We start from the raw sequence: 24,280 nt of genomic DNA, 5'->3' as shown, positions 1-24,280 counted from the left end.
CAAATGGGCCTTTTCCGGTCCAATCGGACTATTGGTGTTTTGGGATAACAACAGGCCGTCCCCTTCTCAACACCCAATAATGTACGACAAACACTAACACGACCTCAACAACCAAATAAAGAACAATATGGCTCGAGGTCGCCGAGCAGCTGATGAAGATAGTGATGTAGCTGATATGCACCTGCTAACGTTATAGGTTGGTCACGGAAAGAGGTAAGCCACAATAGCTAATCAGTGCTGCACTCTCATCGCCCCGCTGTACATTATCCCGCTTATTATACGGCTACTCACTGAAGAAATCAATATTTTGACACAAAACCGGTCCTCCAGAGTCCGACATCAGAGCTGCGCCCATAGCACCGGTCTGAGTATACATAGCACCGGTCTGAGTATACGTAGCAACGGTCTGTTATATATAGCAACGGTCTGTTATACATAGCAACGGTCTGCTATAAAGAAAATAAAAACCGCAGAATGCCGTGATTAACCAATCAGAATCGAGTATTCAACACAGCCGTGTAATAAATGCAGATAATTCGCACTGGACCCCGTATGCAGAGTTGTCACGCAGGAAATTTGAATGCGGATTTACCGCATTGCACTGGTGAGAAACGGCTTTTAATCTGCTGTACATTTTTTGAGTCAATGAAATGTGAGAAAACAGTGAAAAATGCTCATCATAGAAGCGCCGTGGAAGCCGAATGGTTACAGCACACACCACGTAACCGCAACGTCCCTGAATGGATTCCAGCTGTGGGACCTTTGTTGTATCTCATCCCCATTCCAGTCTGTTTCTACACTTCCCTCTGTCCATTAAAGGTGAAAAATGTCAAAAGAACATCTTTAAAAACAAAACAACATTCCAAAGGAGACATCTTCAAATTTTATCCGACCAACAGCCCAAACCAGTGAAGAATCTTGACATTTGAGAAGCTCAAAAGCTCAAACACAGTCTTTTACGGCCTTTCCTTCCTTGGCACGAGGTCAAGTTAACGGTTAAATAAATCATGAGCACCGTTATTTGAAACAACCAGCACTACTTTGTGTGAAACCAAACTTTCCTTCGAGTCATGAATCTCCCCGCAGGTGCAGCGACCGCTGGCTTTGCATCCCAAAAGAAAGCGCCCTGCGCTCTTCTGTGCTCAAATGCATCTGCCAGGATCTGATTACAGAAAGATTAGATGACAAAGCATTTAAGACTATAACGATGCAACGATTGTATGTTCTACGAGGAGGCTGCAGAGTGTAAATGCTCTTAGACAGGTGCACATCCAAGCGGTCCGGGTCACACACGCTGCCTCAGCTCCGTATCCAAGACAACAGATTTCCAGAATATCTGATGAAGTCACTCCAGTGAATTTCAATATTTGATCAGCCTCGCCGGAGGACACGCAGAACATAACCCCGACAACAACATGAGAGGAGGCTTCAGCGAAGATACTTCGGGTCAAAGTAAGTTATTTATTTGCTCTTCCCAAGCAACAGGCTGGCTTCCTGCTTCCTGCTGCTCTCTGGCACCAGAGACACTAAAGAGCAGCATGGGGAGTAAATTATGAATCACACTTTTACTATTTACAGTTTTGTTTTTAAACGAAACGCACAGAAGAATTGAATCTCTCGTTATAGAATGAGATAATGCATTATGCATGTATTACCTCAGACTCATTTCTGCTCCAGATTACCTCATCTCCATCTGTGCCCCCTTTCATTTCTCTCCTCCACACAGCTCCATCTCACGCCTGTGATTTGTATGGAGGAAGTAAATACAGTAGTGATGTTTTGACTGTGCGAAGGAGACAGAGTGCTTGCAGCAGATGGGGATTTGGAGAGAACAATTTTTTTTTTTTAATATATTTTTGGTAGCTGTTTTATCTCAGTTCCTGCCTCGGGAACTTGCAGCAAACACATCACCAAGATATGCACAATTTGCTGTATATTTTTGGCAGCCATTCCTCCTGAGACAACCGACAACAATTTCACATAAGCTCGCATTCGGGGCGGCTGGATTTCCATTCAACAAAATGGCACTGCATGAATAAAAGGAGTAACTCTTCTTAACACTTAAATAGACAGCCGGCTGCAACGTACAGACCCTTTAAAGTGAGGAAACAATCACATCCTTGGAGCAACACCTACATGTATGCATGCAAAGTCGCACAGGATGTGGTTAATAGGGAAATCACGTAGGTGCACACATACACACACGCTTTGGTTTACATGCACACACACACACACACACACGGTGTCCAACCTGTTGGGATGTGGTTGAGCGCCGATGTCTTCAGAACCTCCAGCGGCTGCTCCTTTCCCAGGATCCCCTCTGTGGGAGAGAGAGCACACTCCGCTTCAAATATGGTCCGCAACATTGAGACAAGCTTCCAGCGACAAAACCAGGCAGTTATAAGACCACAGTCCGAAGCGAGCGGGGGCTCTCAGGTCATCTGCAAAGCTGCGAGCGTGTGCCACGCCGCGGCTACCGCCACCTGAGCAGCCGCCCGCTCCATGCCCGGCGAAAGAGAGCCGTGAATTTCGCAGAGATGCTCTAAAATGAAATCGCCGAGGGAGCAGCCTTCATCAAGCTCCTGTGTGTGTGAGTTCAGTGTGCGAGAGAGAGGGAGAGAGAGGAGGGATGTTGGGGCTCGACTGATGCTGCCTGTGCTCAGCATAGCAAATGTGGCTGGCAGCAGCAGCAGAGAGGGATGAGGAGGAGGAGGAGGAGGGGGGGATGGAGAGGGGAGGGAGAGAGGTAAAAATAGCTCACCCTTTTGTGTATAACAGCACATGCGGAGAACACACACACATGCAGACACAAAGACACACTCCTCTCCTCCTGTGCGTGTGTGTGTGTGCATGCGTGTCCGTGGGTGTGTGTGTGTGCAAGTGTGTAGGCTGTAATTATAGTGGCAACATGAAAAGGCTTTTGTAGCTGCCGAGCCCTGGGAAGACATGGCTATAAAAAGCAGAGCGACAGAGAGGGGTGGTGGTGGAGGAGGAGGAGGAGGAGGAGGAGGAGGATGAGGGGGGAAGACAGAGGTAAGGAGGGGAGAGAGGATGATGAGGATAGAGGAAAAACAAAAAAAAAGGGAGGAGAGGATGGACATACATCCCACACTTTCCCTATATATGCATGTATTTTTAGCAATCATAAGCACCTGCTCCATATATTTATATATATTCTGAGGCTTAAAAGACATCTGAGGCGCGCAAACATGCAATTATTCCGTTGGATGGGAGATGAAAACCCGTGTAAAATCCCTTTGGAGGAGTAAAAGAGAGGAAAACAGGCGAGCGTCTCACTGTGCATGATCTATTTCTGGAATTCTCTCCGGACCATGACTGGCACACACACACACACACACACACACACTTAATTAGCCATGAAGCTGGAGGATGCACAGCGCGCTGATTATGCGCGCGTATTCGTCTCGCACCACCTTGCATGAATGGCTGCGCCCGCGGTGCGCCAATCCCTGCGAGGACTAGGGTGTGGACTCGTCACGTTTTGGTCCTGCTCACTTTCGTTTACCTGAACGCTCTCGCCAGATATGCGACCTCGAAAAACGAGACGAATGTGCGCCCTCACATACAGACTTTATGTAAAAGGTGAGGACAGACAGAAAACAAACACATCAATGATAGCTGATATCTCTTGACGAGCCTATTCAAATGACCGGGGTTTTGCGATGTAAATGAGGCGTGTGATGACACCTGTGGCTTGCGCAAATTGCTGCTCGCAGCTTTACATCTCCGACTTTAAGTGTGGAGTCTTTGTCTGCGGTTAGTTTGACAAAGCGTGCGAGCTTTCAGCCCAGGCCGCGCGGTTGACACCTGACACGTGGAGGGGAGGACAGGTGTGTACAAACACACGAGAAAGAGCGACGTAATGAAGCAACACAAGTGCCCTACACCTTGGCAACAGGGTCCATCAATCTTGAATGTAGCCTAGATACCCAGCAGCCCCCTCCTCCCTCTCTCCTTCTTCCTCTCCTCCTCTCCATCCTCCTCTCTTCTTGGTCCCACTGGGCAAGCATCGGGAGACAGGGAGCTATAAATAGCCTCGGCTAGCCTCAGGCAGAGAGTCAGTCGACGCGAGCTAATGCAGCTCGTTGAGAACATGCATGTTGTGATTGGCGCCGTGAATGGGGAGAAGCGCGGGAGCTAAATGGCGGAGAGAGCTGCTGCGTTTTGCCGAGTGTAGTTTTGTGACAGTGTAGCGAGGCGGTGTAGCGAGCTCGACGCCGGACTGCGTGTTGACAGAGGCCTTTGTTATGTGGGAGAAATGAGATGTCCGTCTGCGCCACGGTTTACAGAGAGAGACAGTGACAGAGAGGAAGGGAGGAAGGATGCTCCGGCCTCATTACATTCAGCGCACTTCCGTTCTGGCTGCTTCGTCCAGGGTGACTCCAGCAAGCAAGGTGAACCAGACAGGAACAATACGATTAATCAAACACGCCTCTCCTTGAAGAGCCTTTTCCTCTGGGTCGCAAATTTGCTTCCCGAGGGCACCGGCTGACGTCACGGCGACTGATAAAAGAGAATGGGTGACCCCTGTGTGAGCCGCCGACAGTATTGCGTCCCGCGAACAGTCGGTAGCAACCATCTGACCCTCGTTTCACGCCGGGAGAGTCGGGAAAACACAGCGGTAATCCAATTTCGGCGTGGGGTGTAAGTGCTTCTTTGTGCTTTTCCGCGAATGCCGTCATTTGATATAAAATCACAAATTAGTTTGAATTGGTAATTAGACTGCGGGTGTCTGTTGTACGTGCATTAAAGTCATGAGGTCAGTAGAGCAATGAAGAGACCGAAAAACGAAAGGAGCGAACTGAGTCACAAAAACAATTCAAAGCTCTTTCGGTGTCTGCAGCTCAGATTTATGAATTTAATATGTCGGTGACTGTTGGATAAAGATTTTTATGTGATTTACTAGCTCATTTATAATTTAAGGAGTGCGAGTTTAGATCTACTATTCAAAAAACAGCAGATGTATGGGAATAAGCTGCACCTTCGTTCAAGGGCAGGTCCTTTACTTTTGAGGTTTTTAAATCATTCTGTAGGTCTTTTGCCCAGTGCATTCTGGGATACGCCACAGCCCCTTGCTTGCAGTGACCCAGTGCAGCAATAATTAGGTATAAAAATGGATCAACGCATAAATTATGGAACACACACCACTTTTCACATATGTAGTGATTATTTGCACACAGTGGACGTCCACACGCGGTTGCTAGGAGACTTGTGATGCAACTGTAAAGCCTCAGTAGCTGGGCCTTAATGCCTTATAAGAAACAATCACCCACAACGTGTGAGATGACAGTTGCTCTGCAGCTACTATGCATTCAGAGTAACAGGTGCACCATTTCATATTGGGTATATTTTTGGTGTTTGGCACTGCGGAGCCCCGTGTCAAAAGGCACAAGGATAGGGCTCCGAGGAGGCAGTGTAAACCGTAATTGCCGCTGACAGCTCGTTGGCAGAACACAGTGTATCCCGTTTCTCGGCTGGGACAAGACAAAAGACGAGGGGACAAAAGATGCGTCCCGGTCCTTTCATGAGCTCATGTTCCCTCTCTGCTGTCTCTGACCTAATACCAATTAAAAACAGAGCTTTTCTAATGCCGCCGCATATAAAAAGGCCGTGATTGGGTGTTTGTTTTTGGAGGGGGGGGATGGGTGTGGCAGGGCGATGCTGGGTGCCGCGCTCCATTTGCACAAAGACAAAGCGGAGCTTGTGCGTGTAGGGGGGTCGGTCGTTGCACAAGAGACCCCCGTGGGTTTGTTCTGGGGTGGACTGTTCAGCCAAGTTGGTGGCACATGGGAGGACAGGACTGTCTGGCTGGCAGGAAACCGACGCTCTGTTCACCGGGTTCACACAAGGGTGGGAACGCGCCGCTCAAGTGCATTCTGCAATCTGCCACAATTTCGTAATTTGGTTTTGCAGGAGAGAAACGACATGTCAGCACAAGTGGACGGCAGACAAAAACGTGACAATAAGGCTCGAAATTACCCTCGACGAGGCTCGTGCTCATCATCACACTGACCGCCGCACAAAAGAGGCAGGTTGTGTCACGCATGCACTCGTCCCCCCCCTCCCCAACCCCCCCACCCCCACCCCCAAATGTGCTCCATTTTTAGCTGCACAACACACACGGCAACAAACTGCTCAATCGTGAAGAGGAGAACACGGGAGACCAAATATAATGATTGTTTGTTCGCCATGCGTGCACGTGCGCATATCTGCTGTGTGTGTGTGAGCGCTTCTAAAAATAGACGCGGGGATAAGCCGGGCCCTCTTTATTGCAGCGAAAAACTTTTAACCCCTTCACCCCTGGATTTGAGCAGCGTGATGTGTGATTGCGTGCATTTGGATAAGAGGATGATGAGGGGTCGCTGGATGGAGAGTGGGATGAGAGGAATGTAAATTTAATGCATGCACTTTTGGCCTCATATCTCTATAGGCAACCGCTGCAGAGAAGCTTTTACTTTGACTTTAAACTTTTGAGATGATTGATTAGAAAGCTTCCTTTCTCAGTTTTATGTGACATATGCCCTGCGGGGAAACCACAGCCTTACTGTGGCAGCTCTACTGGACCAGTTAGGAATTATGTGTCTTCCTCACTCTCTCTTACTGGGGGAAGAGAAAGTGTTTCTCATTCACTTTTCCCCCCCCTCATTTACCAGCTTCTTCCAGTCCAAAGCCTGTTCCTTAAATCTCTGTGCCACCGCTGCCCCGTTAATAGTATCTGGCAGGTGTAATAAAAAGCAAATCCATAACATAGACTTATAGGCATCCAGAGATCTGTGAGCGCACTGTACTGCAGTGTTGATCAAATACAGGGGTGAGGCCCAAAGACGGGCCGTCAAATTACTCTCCACAAGGCGTGAACTTTTAAAGGGACAGTAACATTTAGGGGGATCGATTGGCAGAAATGGAATATAATATTAATATGTATGTTTTCTTTAGTGTATAAATCACCAGAAAATAAGAATCGTTTTTGTTACCTTAGAATACGAGACGTTTATATTTACATACGCAGTCCGACATGGTTGTATGTTACAGTGTTCTGTGTCCCTTGTGTTTATCCCCCCCCCACCGGTAAGGGATCAACCCTACACTAGGGTATATACATATGTGTGTCACTACCTTAATGTCTGTAGTAGTATTGACGTCAGCAGCAGTCCCTCGCCACTCCTGCCAAACTCCCCACTGGCCAGATAGTAAGAGTGCACTCACAGTTACACAAAGACAATCTGCAGCAGACCCAGCTTCAGAAAAAAATAACAGATTGTGATACTTAAAGGAATAGTTCAACATTTTGAGAAATAGGTTTATTCTCTTCCTTCCTGAGAGCTAGACGTGAAGATCTTTACCACTCTCTATTAGGGATGTCATGGGAATTCAGTTTTTGTTCACTGCTTTTGAACAGTAATATACTTTGTTGTGTTTTCACATCAACGTCACATCACATTACCGTCAATCCCCTAACGGGAAGAAATGAAAAGTCCCTACCAAGGAAATAAACACCTCATCCTGTATATCTTGATTTTGGGTAATCTGTTGAAGAGGACGGCAGTTGGTGTAAAGCTAGTTTCAATATCCAAATAGTCATGGAAACTGGCAGGTGTACAAACAGACTCCTAAAACAGCGGTATTCCCTTTAACCTGCGTCTATAACGCAAACACAACATGACTAGTCTGTACAAGACATAATCTCCCGACCTTACTCATTAGCGTTCACTTTATTTCCCCTTGTTTTTTGTTGTTTCAACGCCGTACAAACCTAGAAACGGCTGCGCTTGTAACTCAGATACCGCTGAGCCTTCGAGGAAAAGGAGCACTGTGTCAAGTTCACCGGTTCAGAACCATAAAAGGCGTTCACGCCCACGCAGACCTGCAAAATAAAGCAGTAGAAATGTAGTCTGAACAGTTTGTATCCTGCTGCTGCAGACGCGCTTCTCGTAGTGTTTGTAATATGGGCTCATTTTACTTTTTTTTTGTTGCATAGAACAATGTAAAGTTCAAACCTCTCATTCACAAATAATCACTTGCTGTACCTGGCACTTACTTACCAACCACTTACTGGCCTCAGTGTATGTGTGTGTGTGTGTGTGTGTGTGTGTGTGGATGACTCATGAGCAGACCCAGTTCTTGCTCCAGTGGTAAACACTGCAGACTTTCCTGGAAAGCCGCTGCACTTCTGACTAAGACAAAAACAAATCGTTGCCAGCAAGTGGCATCACCTTCCCTCTTTAATAAGACGCTGTAACACCTGAGGAGACCGCCTGCTCTTTTTAAACTCATGTCTTCATTTACACTCACAGCTCATCCTGCTTATAATAGCACTGTGTTATTGGCAAGAATCTGGCAATACGGTACGTATCGTTACGATTGAATATATTGCGATATATTACGATACTGTAAGCGAGTATAAAGAACACACCACCATATGCATAAAATCTGAGTAAAAAAAGGTGACTTTTTTTTTTTGCAATCAGAACATCTGCATTTGCATTTATCACAGTTGCTGTAACACCTGCAGTGTATGCTATTAATGATTACATTTTTCACCCATCTGTACATTATACCTTGATTTCTAAGAGAGGATCATCTTTGTTTTTGTCACTGGCCTTTCTTATTCTCCAGAATGTGGTTTCTTTATCTGGACGCAGGGCGGCAGGAACTGATAAGGGGTGCTTTTACAAGTGACCACAACCACAGAGGGGGCCCCAGAGAATCATGGGAAGTAGTTGATGATGAATCCCGTGTTCAGACATTTCTGAGCAAAGGAAAATGAACCTTTAAAGGGTCAAAGAATAGCAAACCTAAGACAATCATTAAGTGACAAACTAAGGCTGTCACAATATCAGATTTTCACTACACCATTATTGTGGCCAAAAGAATTCACAGTAACAATATTATCATGATATCTATAGACATTTTGAAGAGAAAAAATAACGCTATCATTAACATTTTTATGTAGACAAATATTTTAAAAAAAATAATACATCCACAGAGCCTCAAATAGCTGGATTTTAGAGTTTATATATTTTATAGTTTATGTACTATATACATTATATACTGGTATTTTTAAGTTTTTTATTTACCAATTTGTTGCTGCAATAAAAACGTTTACACCTGAGTTGTAATTCCTGTTAATATTAAAATATTTTTTTACCAAGTTGCTGGTGTACGATTTATTATTTTAATAATAACTAACAATTAAGTAAATTTATATTTATGTATTTATTTGTTACATTTTGTTTTACAAAGTCTGATGTTGCCTAACACATAACAGAATGATCCCAGTCACTTTCAAACAGTGAGGCATACGGCCTATTGATTAAACACTGGTATCGGATCGGTGCTCGGTATCGGCCGATACCCAAAGCCCAGATATTGCTATCGGGACTGGGGAAGGCGGATCAGTGCATCCCTATTTTTAAATATCATGGTTATCGGCAATACCGGTATATCGCAACGCCCCTAATACTGAGTCTAAGCCTAACACTTTTGGTAAGGAAGGTGGCGCCAGTTAATTATCTTCTGTTTTTGAATCTGTAAGTGTGCTACAGCATGAGTTTTGATTGAATATACTCCATATTCAGCACAATCGCTACCAACAATTCATCCTGAGCGTGACATTTACAGAAACCAAACATGGTCAACATATTAGCTCATTGCTAAGCACGAGTGTAAAACAAATGTCGCCGGCTAATGTGCTAAAGCTCTCGGCACACACAGTAATCACTCCCGTGCAAACACACCAGCCTGTTTGCTGAAACGTCCCGCGAAAAGACTGATGCGAAGGGGCCGCGTCGCCCTGACCCCCTTTTGTTCTGTGAACCATAAACCCGGCCGACAAAGCGTTTTACATTTCACTTTTCTAGGAAGAGTATTATGGTAAATGATATTTAATCTAAAAATCCCACTGCTGCTGTAATAAAGAAAATGAGTAAGTCCTGGATCAAAAAATGTGCGTGCTAGTAAGCTCATTTACAGATTACAAAAATGGCACACAAGCAGGCATGCACGCTGGCAAACACCCACCGGAGCTGCTGCATGAAGTGCGCGAACATGCACGCACACACACACACACACACACACACACACACACACACACACACACACACACACACACACACACACACACACACACACACACACACACACACACACACTCAAGGCTTACTTAGAGGGCTGGTACATGATTGGAAATAAGTGCAAAGCAAGCTCGGGAGAAAAAAAAAAAGTTGGCAGCTTTGGATCGCGCTGCAAATACAAGAGTACAACAAAGCCGTGGATGTGAAAGTCTCATTGTTCACCCCGAGAACAAAGCCAATGTTGTTTAATTACACTCATTATAAAACAAATTCAATTGAACGAGTGGCAGTGGCATGCGAGCCTGATGCAACCTGAAGCCACAGGATCAATTTCCCTGCATTTATATCTCTACATTTCTCTAAATAGAGAAATCAAACATCTCTTAAAGCAGAACCCTGCACATTCTAACTTCTGTAAATATCACTGCCGTGAACATTTCAGTGGAAAAAAAAGGAGCCTGACAAGCGCCACAAGGCCATAGTGTTGCACATTTTTCCCATTTCACATCTTTAAATGTCTCTCGGCTGCCTGTTTCTGTCTCTCTCTCTGTGCGCCGACATCCAACAAGTGTGTCTCAGAGCTGTCATTCAAACAAGAGAAGCAACACCTCAAATTGACGCCCACACTTGGCAGCACTCGGAGGACCGAGATCGTCTCCTCTGAAGGCTTTTCAGAGGCAAACAAGACAGTGAGAAACAGCAGCTGCCGGTGTGAAGCGTCTCTCCTGGACTCACAAAAGATCACAGCTATTTTTGTTTCGGTGCGAGAGTGAGTTAACGCGGGCGACAGCCAGATTTTCTGGGTTTGGCCCTCCAGTGGGAAGCAAGCTGTGGAGGTAGAGGAGGGCAGCGTGGGAAATTAAAGACATCTTATTATATTTTGACAGGATTCTGGTTTAGTTTATCTGCTCTATCAGCTGCTGCAGCACCTGGCAAGAAGAGAGTGAAGTTTCCTTTCCTGCCTTGGCTGTGTTCAGATCTGGGCATTGATTCAATATCACTGTTTGTCTTCTTCCACCAGAATAGTATTGTGATAAAATAATGAAACAGGTATCGTTTCAGAATATTTTAGAAAATAAAAGCAATTATTGATCTATAAAAACACTGTACGAGTCTGTATCAAGCGTCATTTTTGTGGATTTTACACATTAAGTTGAGTTTACCTGTAGAAGCAGGGTGGGTCTAACCATAGACTGTATACAGGAAGTGGAGAATTAACTTTCATGAAATGAAAAAACACTGTGAAAGGGTTAAAGTTCTAAGACGAAAACACGGACATGTCCCAGCCAGGAAAACGCTGTGGTAGTGACCTGTCAATCACAAGGTAGCCCCGCCCTAAAGCATCCCCTGCTTTGTGGTCTATTTGACTCTAAATGGGACCATAATTTACTAAATGAACATCATGCTGTATTGAAGAAGACTTGAAACTAGCGATTGAGACCATAAACCAATGTTTACTGAGGTAATAAACGTTTAACAATGTACGAGACGCGCAACAGAAGTAATCCTGGTCAGTCATACTGTAAGCCACTGCAAATAAATAGAACATTTTCCAATGATGTAATCCACCAAATCACACTTTAGAATATTCTCCAAAAACTGATTTATTAAAAAGGGCGTGTGGAAAAGTAGCCGACTAGGCTGCTGCAGAAGTAAAGAGGATATCGGCCAATTAGTCGGCTATTTCCTGCTCCAAACTATCGTTATTATATCGGGCCTTTAAAAATAAACTATTGGTTGACCTCTAATTAAGACACTAAAATTCTTTTAAATAATAAAATTGTGTAAAAACGATTAAGATTCGCATTAAAATGAACTCAGAAACACACACAGTACGACACACAGCTTTGACTTACTTGATCATAAAAACTCAAATACGGTGGTTAAAACATGCTCAGAAACAGATTACTGCACATCATTTGAATATGTCATCCTACTTAAATGCATATTATCATTTATTTCAAGGTGATGAACACGCCCTCGGAACATTTAACATGTCACTTTGCATATGTCAGCGGATATCACAGTCAGAATCATTCCTTAGGATTAGCAGGGCATTAATTTTTTCGCAGCGCTGTCTGGAGAGGAACTAGAATGGGCTGTCTAGCGAGTTCAAACTAATCCGACGTTGATTTAACGACACAATGCTACTTGGGGACGGGGAAAGTGAGTCGACACCATGGCGAGATGTCTGTGGATGTATGCAACTTAAAGAGCATGCACATGTGCACCAGAGTGCTGCTAAATATCCGCTCGAGCGTCTGTGGTGTGTTCAGATGTGTCAGTGATGGAGATGTTGGAGGGCTGAGGGCGCCGGCTGAGGCTGCAGCTCGTTCGTCTCCCTCGGGGCCCGGTGGTTACCTCAGCTGTGGTATTTATAGTGCACACACTCCCAGGTGTATAAAGTAAACACGGCCGACACCGTCAGGTACCACACCGACCAGGGCAGGGGAGCTAACCTTTTCATCTGCCAGCTGCTTACCGAATAATTTATCAGCTCACTAAAACGGGAGCTTCTAAACGGAGCGTGATTGGGTGTCAAAGAGGAGAGTAGACTCTCTTAATGAGCCCGACGTGCTATGGACTTTCTCTCTCGTCTTCCTCTCAGGAGCTCATTCATATTGAATCAAGCCAATTAGCAGCCATAAAACCAGATTAAAATGTTTTATTGCGTTCTAGCGAGCAGCGATCTGTCTGTGCTCAAAATCAAAATGTTCACATCTATCAATATGGCAGAAGTAGCTGCCGTATCGAGGAGCTTAATGTCTCCCTTTCTGCCTTGCTAGAGTTAAACATGATTTTTTTTTCCAGCTTAATCTCGCATATTTTATCAGTATCATACACTGGTGCACACTTGTATTTTGGGTTTCTACTAGAACATGTTTACATGATTTACATTATCAAAAAAATGCTTTATTTTCTCATAGCGGCTGTGCTGCAGCACCTCTTTTCACCCTCTGTCTCAAAAGCCCAGTCTCTGCTCTGATTGGTCAGCTGACCCACTCACTGTTGTGATTGGTCAACCTAACCAAACTCTTCAGACTCCGCTCCAGCTCCGCTCTAACTAGCTTTGCTTAAGGGTATGCCAAACTAGCTGCTAGGGAGGTATTATGCAACTGTGTTACTTGGTGACATCGCCACGTTACGGAAGAAAAAGCGGGACTTCATGCGAGACATTTCAGGCAGTCCAGGTGCAGTGTTTCTCTCTCTGGCGTGGACTTTGTGCTGTGTAACTTTGCAGACCTTTTACATCTACAAAAAACTATATAACACACTAAAGGAAATGGAAAAAAAGCACAATAGATCCTCTTTAAAGTTTCCCCCAGACTTAAAACTGTCAAAGGATGCAAAAAAACTCCACTAAAAGTCAGACTCATCAAATTGAAGGAGCATTAGCTGATCCTTAAATCAGGGTGACCGACTCCACCCATCCAACTGATACATTAAGGTCCTGACACACTAAGCCGACGGTCGGCCTTCCTCGCCGCTACTTCTCTGATGTCGGCTTGGTGTGTCTGGGCCTTTAGGCTTTTAAATGAATAATTAATTTTCAAAAACATGAATGAACATGAAGAGAAAAAAAATGCTTGTGGATAAAAAACTGTGGATTTCGTGGCTGCATGGATCTAACTTTATCGTACATGTGTTATTATCACAGAAAAGGGAGTACAACTTCTTAATTTCCACCTTGTACAAAAACAGATTCATGCTGACAGACAAGGAAACAAGAAGTATAATAATCTCACCTTGGTGGCTGTGTGATGTCATCGCTGACAGGTCGGTCAGGTGGGCGTCCACACAGTACGGCAGGGGTGTGTATTTGCAGAACAGATGTGTATTTGTGTGTGATTTACAGGATGACAATCAGGAGGCCAAAATGGTGAATGTCCAGGAGTGTGTTTGAATGTGTGTGTTCAGGCTGATCCAACACTCAGGACGGTCCGTCAAGAATCCCTCAAGGCTGGAAACAGGAAGCAAACTCCCAGCAGCAGCAGCCAATCCCCATGAGGCTTTTTGATTTGGCTACTCCAATCAGAGCGGCAGCTCGCTGTCTAGCACCGGTACCAACCTATCAGAGAGGACAAAAAGGATTTTAAATTTGTAAAAAGAAAAGGAGAGCATAAGTTGAGGGATCGAAGAGGAAAAGCTGTATAGGTGCATCTCTACACACACAGCTCATCCCCCAGTTATTTATAGTATTGATCTTTCAGTGGCACTAATGATGACTGTTGACTGAAGTCTTGGATTCCACTTACAGTACAGAGCTTGATCATCTATAATTGTAAAAATACCCCTTGACAGTTTTATGTCCGTCAAAGCAATTATATAATCTAAGCCTGCAACTATTAGGACTGAAATGCTGAAGAAGCAAGCACAGACTTAAATAAAAAGTTGTCTTCTGGCTTAGATCACTTATTTTTATCACCACCTTTAAGACGTTTATGTCTTATTTCTCAATCTGGCCAATTTATGGAATCCTGGTCTTTGAAATACACCGTAAAATACTGCTGCCATCATAGGTGCAGTTTGAACTTTAAGGTTCACAAAAACAAATCTAGAGGGGAATATAATGTGTACAACACAGAGAGTGTATTGGGATGCTGTGTGTCGCCTACATATTACACCGTGTCCTAACTGAATGCGAGCAAGCGTCAAAATCAGTTTGACTGCATTGTTTTCTACTGGAACGTCCTGGCTGGCCGCGAGCTGCGCTGCAGAGTGCGACGCCGTTTTGAGCTCAACTTTTGTCAGGCACCCGTTTCTATTTATTCCTGTCGCAACGGACGAGAAACTGCTGATTCATGAAGTTGGATGAGGAGTTATCTATACCTCCTCATTTCACTACAAAAACCTAAATAAGGTGGCAGCTGGTTGGAGGGAGATCACCTGAAAGTTTCCTACTTGCTGTTAGCTACATTGTGAGTCATTTACAGTGAATATCACATTATTAAATGTGTGTTTTCAGTTTCAAAAGTACAAACGTAGGAAGATATCAAGTATCCATCTTTTAAGTGACTACGTCTGCAGTCTGATCTTGAGCACACGGCAGATTTATGTAGTTTGTTTACATGCTGTAATAGAAAGTGCATATTTAACGGATTCAGTGCGGACAGAGAGCATCTGATGTTATTATAAGTTAATAAAAAGACCACAAATCTATCTTCTTATCTTGTTGGTTTCTGTCATTAAGAAGACACAACAAGGTCGATATTATTCATCATTACAATAAGTGTTATTATAAAAAATATGAATATCCCTACAGGCGTTATTGGCTACGGCCGCTAGGGGGTTCAGTGAGCCCCCCCTGAACCAACGCAAACTGCGCCTGTGGTTGCCATGCAGATCCAAACAAGACCACCGTCGAAAACTCAACACGACCTCAAGTTCGGCCTCGTGCTTACACTGCAAGAAACCTGAAAACCAATCGGGCAATAAATTGCATGTCCCGGACATAGTTTTCTTTTTGACTGGGGCGCTCCCAAGATCAAGAAAAAAAATATGGAAAAAGTATGATGTATTACTTTCACTGTAGAGCAGGGTGGAACAGTCCTGTTAGGCTCGTGAACATGTGGCTTTTACCGAGCAGAAACCTCTGATTCTTGTGTTTGTTTTGGGGATAAATGATCTTTTTGATTGGTCTTTTTTTGCTGGAAATAAATTATTGTTCTTTTTAGAGAGTAGCCTGAATTCCTGGAGCCTCGAGCAGGAGTGTCAGATACAATCACGGCTCCAGACCAAAGCATCAAGTCGACTTTACCACCACAAATAGAAGGGGTAAAACTGCCCGAGGGCGAGGTGGGTGTGGGAGCGGCGGCGGTATGGGGGTAGCGTGCATGCTCGCACCCTTGTGTGGCGGAGGATGCATGTGTGTGTGTGTGTGCATATAGGGGGGGTGGGTCTCAAGACAAGAGGGCCAGACAGTGCAGCCGCAGGACAAATTGCCCCCCAAAAAAAGTCGGTCACTGCACAGCGCACGCACACTTGCGCTTTGTGATGGAAAGGCGAGGAGGGGTGACCGTGTGTGTCACGGGGAGTAGCTGACACTGCAGGGGGGCTTCATGCAACACCATTCTCCCGGGGCATCTCATCTGTCTCGGGAGGGGTATTCATGTGTGTGTCCGAGGCCATTGTCCCTAAAAAACGAGCTTGCTTGATGCAGGGTGACAGATCTGGGGAGACAAGCCCTCGAGCTCAAAGGGAAGAAATAATAAAAACCTGGAAAATGGGTTACAGTTATGGTGGGCAATTACACCAAAAATAGCTGCATTTCTCCTCTTAAGCATAGCTTGTATTAAAGCACCAGTAGGTAGAAATGGAGCAAATATGATTAAAAAAAGTTATTTTTATAAAACAGTCACTATATCCTGACAGAAGTGCATGAGACAGGTAATCTGAAAAAAAAATCATGTGCCTCTGTGTCCTCCAGTGCTCCTAATGGCATCTTCTGCACCTCCTCATGGCTCTGTTTTCAGGCTTTACTTTCATGTAAACTACTTTTTAGAGCACTTAGATATCATTAAGAGATATCATTACTGTATTTAAAATGCAATTTTTTGTTTCAAAATGATCTACTACTACAGTAACCAACCATTCTCCTTAAAAGCATGCACTTGGTATGCGTTCTTTAGGTTTTTGATTCCAATTCAAGCGCTTAAAGTTTCAGTAGGCAACAATTTTTTGGCATCATTGGGCAAAAACTCCATAATAACCTTTCAGCATATTGTAATTCAAGTGTTCTGAGAGATAACTAGATTTCTGCACCTCCTCATGGCTCTGTTTTCAGGCTTTAGAAAATCTAGCCCGTGACGGGAGACTTTGACCAATCACAGGTCATTCCTATTGGCTGTGCTCCGGTTGGTGGGCGGGGCTTGATATTTCATCAACTTATTTCAGCATGGCGGTCGGGTCACAAAAGTACTCATTTTACACAAGCCCCCAGGAAGTGCGCCGGTCGACGATCCGGTCTTTCGTAGCGGCCAAACGGCGGTACTGCAACTTTCGTGTCAGTCATGTGATGCCATTGGGCCCAAAAAGACTTACATTGGGAAAGAGACATCTTTAACTCAGCGGATAATTTGTTTGAGGTGAATCAACTTCCCAGTACGAACACTCTAATAGCCCTTATTTAAAAAATTCAGTTTTTAAAGTTGTAAAATGCACTAATAGCTGAATCCAGAGTGATTTCTCTTCCTACGTTCATGTGAGTGAGACCCAGACCGTGACGCTGGGACCCCATGACCGAGTTACTGTGACCGAGCGGACTATACTGCGCATGTCCCAGTTGCCCGAGATCCGCCAAGATACGGGTACTTTCCCAGACGGAAGCCGAGCCATTTAGGCTTCATGCGCCAATGAGCAACTCTTACAGGAATGACCGCGGCCGCGCCTCCAACGCTGTATCCAGTTCTTTGAATACATCCATGATTTTACAGCTAAACAGTACACTTCAAGATGATTCTGAAAACATTTCATGCGATAAATAGGCATTACAGTAATATTGATTCATATTTGATCGGCGCTGCCTAGTTTAACCGGAGCTTGCGAGTGATTGACAGCTGCTCAGAGATGGCAAGGCTCCAGCTCGGCTCTGATTGGTTGTTTTTCCTCCCATCTTGCAGATGCCTTTAAGAGCACTGGAGGACACCGATCCACATTATTTTTCAGATTACCTATCATGCACTACTGTTATGATATTTTATAAAAACTTTTTTTTGAAATCATATTTGCTCCATTTCTACCCAACTGCAGCTTTAACACCACTTTAAACCGGGGCCCTATACTAATATGCATGCTTTTGATGTCGCTTTAACAGCTCCCATACGCCCCCATTCACAAAAAAAAAAAGATTGACGCATGCAGAGAATTACCACCGCCCATCCCGAAACCATTCACACACACACACACTCAAACACACACAGCAGGCCTTCGTTTTAACGCCTTTTTTTCTCGCCAATAACACGGTTATAAGGCGACAGAGGCGCTATGTATGTTGCATTAAAGCCTGAAGGCTCGGCCGTGCACTATAAATAGCTCAGCAACAATCGGCATAATAAACATCCCCCCTCCTCTCCTCTTCCTTCACACTTCCCGCCCGCTACAGCGCAACAAACCGAATGGAATCATTCAGCAACATTGTTTCAAGACGTGAATTTGTTCCTACCAGAAGTAGATACATTGTATTCTCGAGAGGAGGCGTTCTAAAGCAACCGCGAAGCCGGAGAAGAAGCGTAGCCGGAGTGGAAACTTCAGCCGGACATTGTTTTGATGAATCCTGTCTGTGCGTCGCATCCCTGAAATATCAACATCAAAGCGGCGGCGGCTACACATTCATCTTCCGCGAGCGTACACACAAACACAAGCTCACCTATACACGCGCCAACAGGAAGCCAGTCGTCCCCAACATGTGTCTCCTTCCTTTTAGTCCTCTCCCATGTTTTAGGTTTTTTTTGGGGGGGGACAAGAAAATTCATCTCCTGACAGATTCCGCCATACTGGATTTTTGTTACAGCCCCAGCAGCGTCACATGGAGCGCCCCTTGCATCTATCAGGGGCGGGCTCAGCCCAGCCTGATGAAAATGTGATTATCTCTACTGGTAAACTGAGATGAGGTTGTTGTTATGGTCATTAACAAGGGAAAAACTCTCTCTGGGTGTGTCCTGTATTATAAGAAATATATCACTGTAATAATACAATACCCTTACAAGTTTATTCAAGTATGCTATTATTAGTATACTTAAAACAAGAGCTTTTCCGATTACTTTTTATGCACTTGTCAGAGATAAACGTAACAAAATTATACTTAAGTATACTTTGGCTTATACCGGCAGGTATAGGCTATACAGAAACGTCTAAGTGTACTTGGCAAGTATACAGAAAAGTCCAAGTATACTTGGCTTATAACGACAAGTATACAGAAAAGTCTAAGTGTACTTGGCATATACCGACAAGTATACAGAAAAGTCTAAGAGTACTTAGCAAGTATACAGAAAAGTCCAAGTATGCTTGGCGTATACCGACAAGTATACAGAAAAGTCTAAGAGTACTTAGCAAGTATACAGAAAAGTCCAAGTACACAGAAAAGTCCAAGTATACTTGGCGTATAACGACAAATTTATAAACTAAAAAGTGGACTAATTTAGTCCCAAGAAGTATTGAAGTAGTGTACTTACAAGTATACTACTAGTACATTGATATTAGTATACTTATTACACAAAGTATACTTGGGAATATACTGTATTTTATGTTATGATAAAATATTATAAGTTATATATGACACAAAGATATTCACTTTACAAAGGTATATGACACAAATATGAATATCATATATATGAGTGTCATATATCTTTGTACAGTGAACATCTTTGTACAGTGAATATCTTTGTGTCACATCTTTGTACAGTGAATATCTGTGTGTCACATCTTTGTACAGTGAATATCTTTGTGTTGTCTATCTTCGTACAGTGAATATCTTTGTGTCATATCTTTGTAAAGTAAATATGTTTGTGTCGTCTATCTTTGTACAGTGAATATCTTTGTGTCATATATCTTTGTACAGTGAATATCTTTGTGTCGTCTATCTTTGTACAGTTAATATCTTTGTGTCATATATCTTTGTACAGTGAATATCTTTGTGTCACATATCTTTGTACAGTGAACAACTTTAAATTGGTAAATTTTTTACCAATTTAAAGTGTTTTATATCCACAATAACATCTTTATAATATACTTACACACTAATAATTAGTTACAGTATCCTAATAACACCATTAATAATCATTATACCTTTAATACTTTATTGCAGGAATTAACATACATTTACATTTGCTTATATATGATGTTGTTCATACTTTTATCATTCCTACAATGTTTATATATTTTATAGTGAAAAAGTGATATTGATTGCAAATTACAAAAAATAAAGAAATAAAAAAAGTAATAACAGAGATGAATAAAAGGAAAAATAAAGGATGAAATAAATAAATAAAAATCAAAGCAAAACAAGAAAAGTAATAAAATTAAATTATTAAAAAAATATATATATATAAAAATAAATTTAAAACAATCTTTCTTTATCATAATCATAATAGGCTGTCATTTACAGTTGTGTATCTCAGTGGTGTGTTTGTAATTACCCAGTTTATGATCTATGTCCCATAGATTTATAGTTGGACTGAGTACCGTAAAATTGATTTTTGTAGCAATTTTATCATGAATACATTTATCTTTTATCTCCTATGACTAAAGTGCTTATGTGATTTTGTTGTAGCTCTGCTGTGATTTGTCTGTAGTATCCCTACAAAATGTACCACTGCTTGCTATAATGTGTTTATGTATGCTATATAATGTGTTTATAAGGAACAAACAAGCTTGAACATATGCTGATTTGAATCTAAAGACAAATGTGAGACAGACTAAATCAAGTTTATCAACTACACATTTCATATTTTGTGATGTAATTAGCAATGATAGAGAGCATTTTTACAACCTTCCTTACATTATTCAACATTTTCCATAACCAGTAGTGGCAAAAATGAAACATTTTTATCCAATTCTTGCTTCGTTGCAACATGAAACGCCTTTCCCCGCTGCCTTCTCTAATCCAATCTGCTTTTATTTCCATTACTTTATATTTGATTTTGCATCTCAGCAGCCACCCACAGGCAAAACTGCAACACCACTGCTTGGTTTAGCTGACTTGATTACTGTAATATGCTAACCAGTTTCTATATAGGTTATACATCTGCAGGCAGAGAAGGTGTTAGTGCAGGTAGACTGCTCTCACTGGTTCCTCTCATACCTTCAGGCTCCTTTGGCTCACAAAAGTTCACAGAGAGATTTTGGATTAGATTCTGGGCCTGAATGGAGCGGGCCAACCCACCAAACAGTAGAAACATGATTTAACTTCATCACTGCCAAGATTTGAGCTAGGGTGAAATATTACCTTCATACTTCCGAACCGTCATCTACCTGGATGTCAAAGGTCAGGTGCTCTACTATCATTGTAATATGAATTTATCCACTACATTCAGGTTGTTTTCACCATTATCCAATAACTATTGTAACTATTTAATCATACCTTGCACTGTAATTTTCATTCTCCTGTTTTATTCTTCTCCATTGTCTTGTATTTCTTATCTTATAAAGCACTTGTTGTTAAAGACTGCTATACAAATAAACCTGTTTATGCATTGCTTTTGGTATCCTATCAATTACTTCTTTTTTTATCATCGTTATTTTTAGCTCAGCTGTGTGCTTGCATTTATTAATCGAGGTCGCTCCTCTTTTGGAGTACAGGGGAGGCCCGTTGGGACAGCCGTATCCATAGCAACAGAGGATTATAATTTCTGTGGATGAGCTACGGAGCATCGGTTACGTAAGGCGGTTGGTCTTGGAGGCATCTCTGATGTTGTTGTGCTTGAGTAAGCTCTTTAGGGCTAAAACCCTGTATGGCTGCAGACCCTCTGCATCTGTATGTGCTGCATATGCAAACAAACACAAGATATATATCTGAGAGGTCTTTATAATCCGTCTGTTTATATGCTGGACAGGGCCTGCAAAAACTTGGAAGAATTTCTGCCATCAAAAACATCACACCTCTCTCTAAAATACTTAAAAAGAACAAGTGCAACTAAATGATAATTAACTCAAAACTACCAAATCTGCACTGAGACATCAACATTTGAATGAAATTAGATATAGGCTAATAAATAACATGAGTCTACAGCCATGCAAGTAGCTTTGTGAGGCTGAACTATCATAGTTTTGGGGGTATTTAGCCAAAAATCGTATCAAAATCAATCATTAATGAATGCTTATTCTAAAATGCTTGTTTTAAAATATGTATTAATGTGAATACTTATGTTCACTATGATTCTTTAAGTTGCAAACTACTAAACAACTTACAAAATCCTCTCTCTGAAAGACAGAAAAAGTTTATACTTTTCTGTCAGGGGAGCTCAAATCAGTCTTGGATCGTCTGTATTGTTTGTCTATACGGGCTTTTGCTGACGCAGACGTGCATAAAACGCTCAAATGTGTGTCTGCGTGCGCACGTGTGTGTGTGTGTGAGTGAATGAGTGTGTCCAGAGCAGTGATGTCAAAGCAGGGATTAGATTGGTTTATATTGCCCGGAGCAGCACATTTGCAATTCAGTGAACATCACCCTCGGGTTGCCAAATCGCTGATTATGTTAGTTTAACTATTTTGCATCCAGGGGGAGTCACCATCACCTCTTTCTATTTCAGGTTTCTATCCCACTATAAGTCCTCTTATTTGGAGCATGATCTGTAAAGTACCTTACACGGCCCTGGCTAAAAAACACAGATCCTGTGTCATGATGTTCCAAAAATACTGCATGTTTTTTGGCCGGTGGCTGGCAGAGAGGAGCAGCAATCAGGCTAGAGAAGTCAACAGGCGAGCGTGTACTGCACAGCCTGCGCAAACTACCGCTCTGCTACCACAGCAGACACATCACACACAGGCTGTGGACCAGACCACTTGCAGTACACACACAACTGGCTGTTAGTGGTTTGAGAAGGGAAGCCGTCATCTCACCCAGCGCGGTCCCACATGAGTCAGACGCAGCGTGCAGACAAAGCGGGCAGACCTCAGCGTCATAAAGAAGCTCTTGCTTTGCCAGTAAGAAAGAAAACAGTTCTAAACAGCATGTGATTGGGACTGCACTGCCTTCGATATTGATCAATATGTGTGAATTAAGGCCCTTTTCTTGTACGTTACGTTAAAAAATCTTTCCAGGATGCAGTGAAACCGGAGCGTTTAAGAGAGAAAAGGAGCCATAAAGACTTCTTGTTAAAAAGAAGCAGAGTCAAGGCTTCTTACAGTCGAGCCAGTTAGTCTAAAACTTTCCATCAAAGCCTCGCTGAGCTGCATGGAGTAATTACCTCTCACACAGCAACAGCTCCCAGGCCTTATTACTGATACTGTTTGTGTGTGTAAAGGTGCACACACACACACAGAAAGTAGATGCCTCCATGTCCTGGTCAGGCCGTGTGTGTTTCCATGTGCCTATAAAGTAACAGCGCCCCAGAGTGTCCTGCTTTTCAGACATAAACCAGCTTGCCGGAGTGATAAACCCGAGAAATGTTTTTATGACGGGGGTCGCTCCTGGTCTCTGCTGTCCTGATGACGGCAGAGAGGAGCCCACCCAATGTGCTGTTCCAGGGAGTCTGGGTAAAAATAGGGAGATTCAAAGTGGAAAGCACTCAGAGCAAGAAAAACCTCCACTAGCGCCGAACAATCCTCCAGTTTGCTGTGCCACCCGAAGGCATCATTTCTATCACCTTTGAATTTATTATCAAATCAAGTCCCTATCTGTATTATTAGATTAGTAAATAGTAACGCAAGCAATTATTATTATTATTATTATTATTTTTATTAATAATAATAATTGATTAATTAATTAATTATTAATAAATAAATAATAATAATTAGTAGTATTATTGGTATTCTTCTTCTTGTTCTTATTTTTAATTATTATTATTATTATTTATACCACATTGTGATGTTATATTTCTTTCTTTATTAAGTGAATTGATATGACTGATTGTTTGTACTTTATGTACTTCTGTTTTAATTGTAAGTTTAAACAAATGCTCTATATTTTGTGTTACATTGTCAACACAACACATTGCAAATGTTTGACTTAAATAATTAAATAAAGGTAAATAAATAAATAAATAAATAAGTAAATAAAATTAACCATGAGCCAATCACAAAAAAAAATAGTAAATTTGGCTGATGTTCAGGATTTACTAAAGTACCAATACTCCATTACAAGTAAGTCCTACATTCAAAATCCTTCCAAGGAATAAAGTATAATCATCAAAATGTACAATGTGTGAACAAAATCATATGGAAAATCTGTCCATAACCCCACAAGAGCTCCTGATAACAAAGGAAAAGTCAAACCAAATAACTGAAAGAGGCCAAGCAACTTCTTTTCAGCCCGTGATTGATGTTTCGTTGGGACTGAATCACGTTTTCTGCTCATGATCTCTGTTGCGTATATACAGTATTTCCTGTTCCTCCTGACCAGAGACTGTATATCCAATCTATACTGCAGGATTAAACATGTACATCCACCTTCCTGCACTTTATTCAGTCATGTTGTCTGTCTTTGATGTGACCAGTGGTGGAAATACATTTACTTTTTGGATGTGACCAGT

At 42.6% G+C, this 24,280-nt stretch overlaps 1 protein-coding gene across 7 annotated transcripts in view; it reads right to left on the bottom strand.

Annotated features, from left to right (window-relative positions):
* The window catches only part of LOC141763087 (histone deacetylase 4-like), a 58,427-nt gene extending 39,676 nt beyond the window's left edge, over positions 1-18,751 (bottom strand). Inside the window, exons 1-3 of one of the 7 annotated variants that reach the window (XM_074627373.1) lie at positions 18,460-18,750; positions 13,841-14,163; positions 2,252-2,320 (exon numbers count right to left, since the gene is read on the bottom strand). In XM_074627373.1, coding sequence (XP_074483474.1) covers positions 2,252-2,320; positions 13,841-13,862 — 91 coding nt within the window. In that variant the 5' untranslated portion in view covers positions 13,863-14,163; positions 18,460-18,750. Of the gene's footprint in view, positions 1-2,251; positions 2,321-2,761; positions 2,980-13,840; positions 14,164-18,255; positions 18,434-18,459 lie in introns of those variants that run through there. The other 6 variants (XM_074627374.1, XM_074627375.1, XM_074627368.1 and 3 more) reach the window with 6 other exon arrangements.
* Between the last annotated feature and the right edge of the window lie 5,529 nt (positions 18,752-24,280).

The sequence above is a fragment of the Sebastes fasciatus genome, chromosome 24 (assembly GCF_043250625.1).
Source record: "Sebastes fasciatus isolate fSebFas1 chromosome 24, fSebFas1.pri, whole genome shotgun sequence".
Classification (NCBI taxonomy): domain Eukaryota; kingdom Metazoa; phylum Chordata; class Actinopteri; order Perciformes; family Sebastidae; genus Sebastes; species Sebastes fasciatus.
This window is presented reverse-complemented; position numbering and strand designations above follow the sequence as displayed.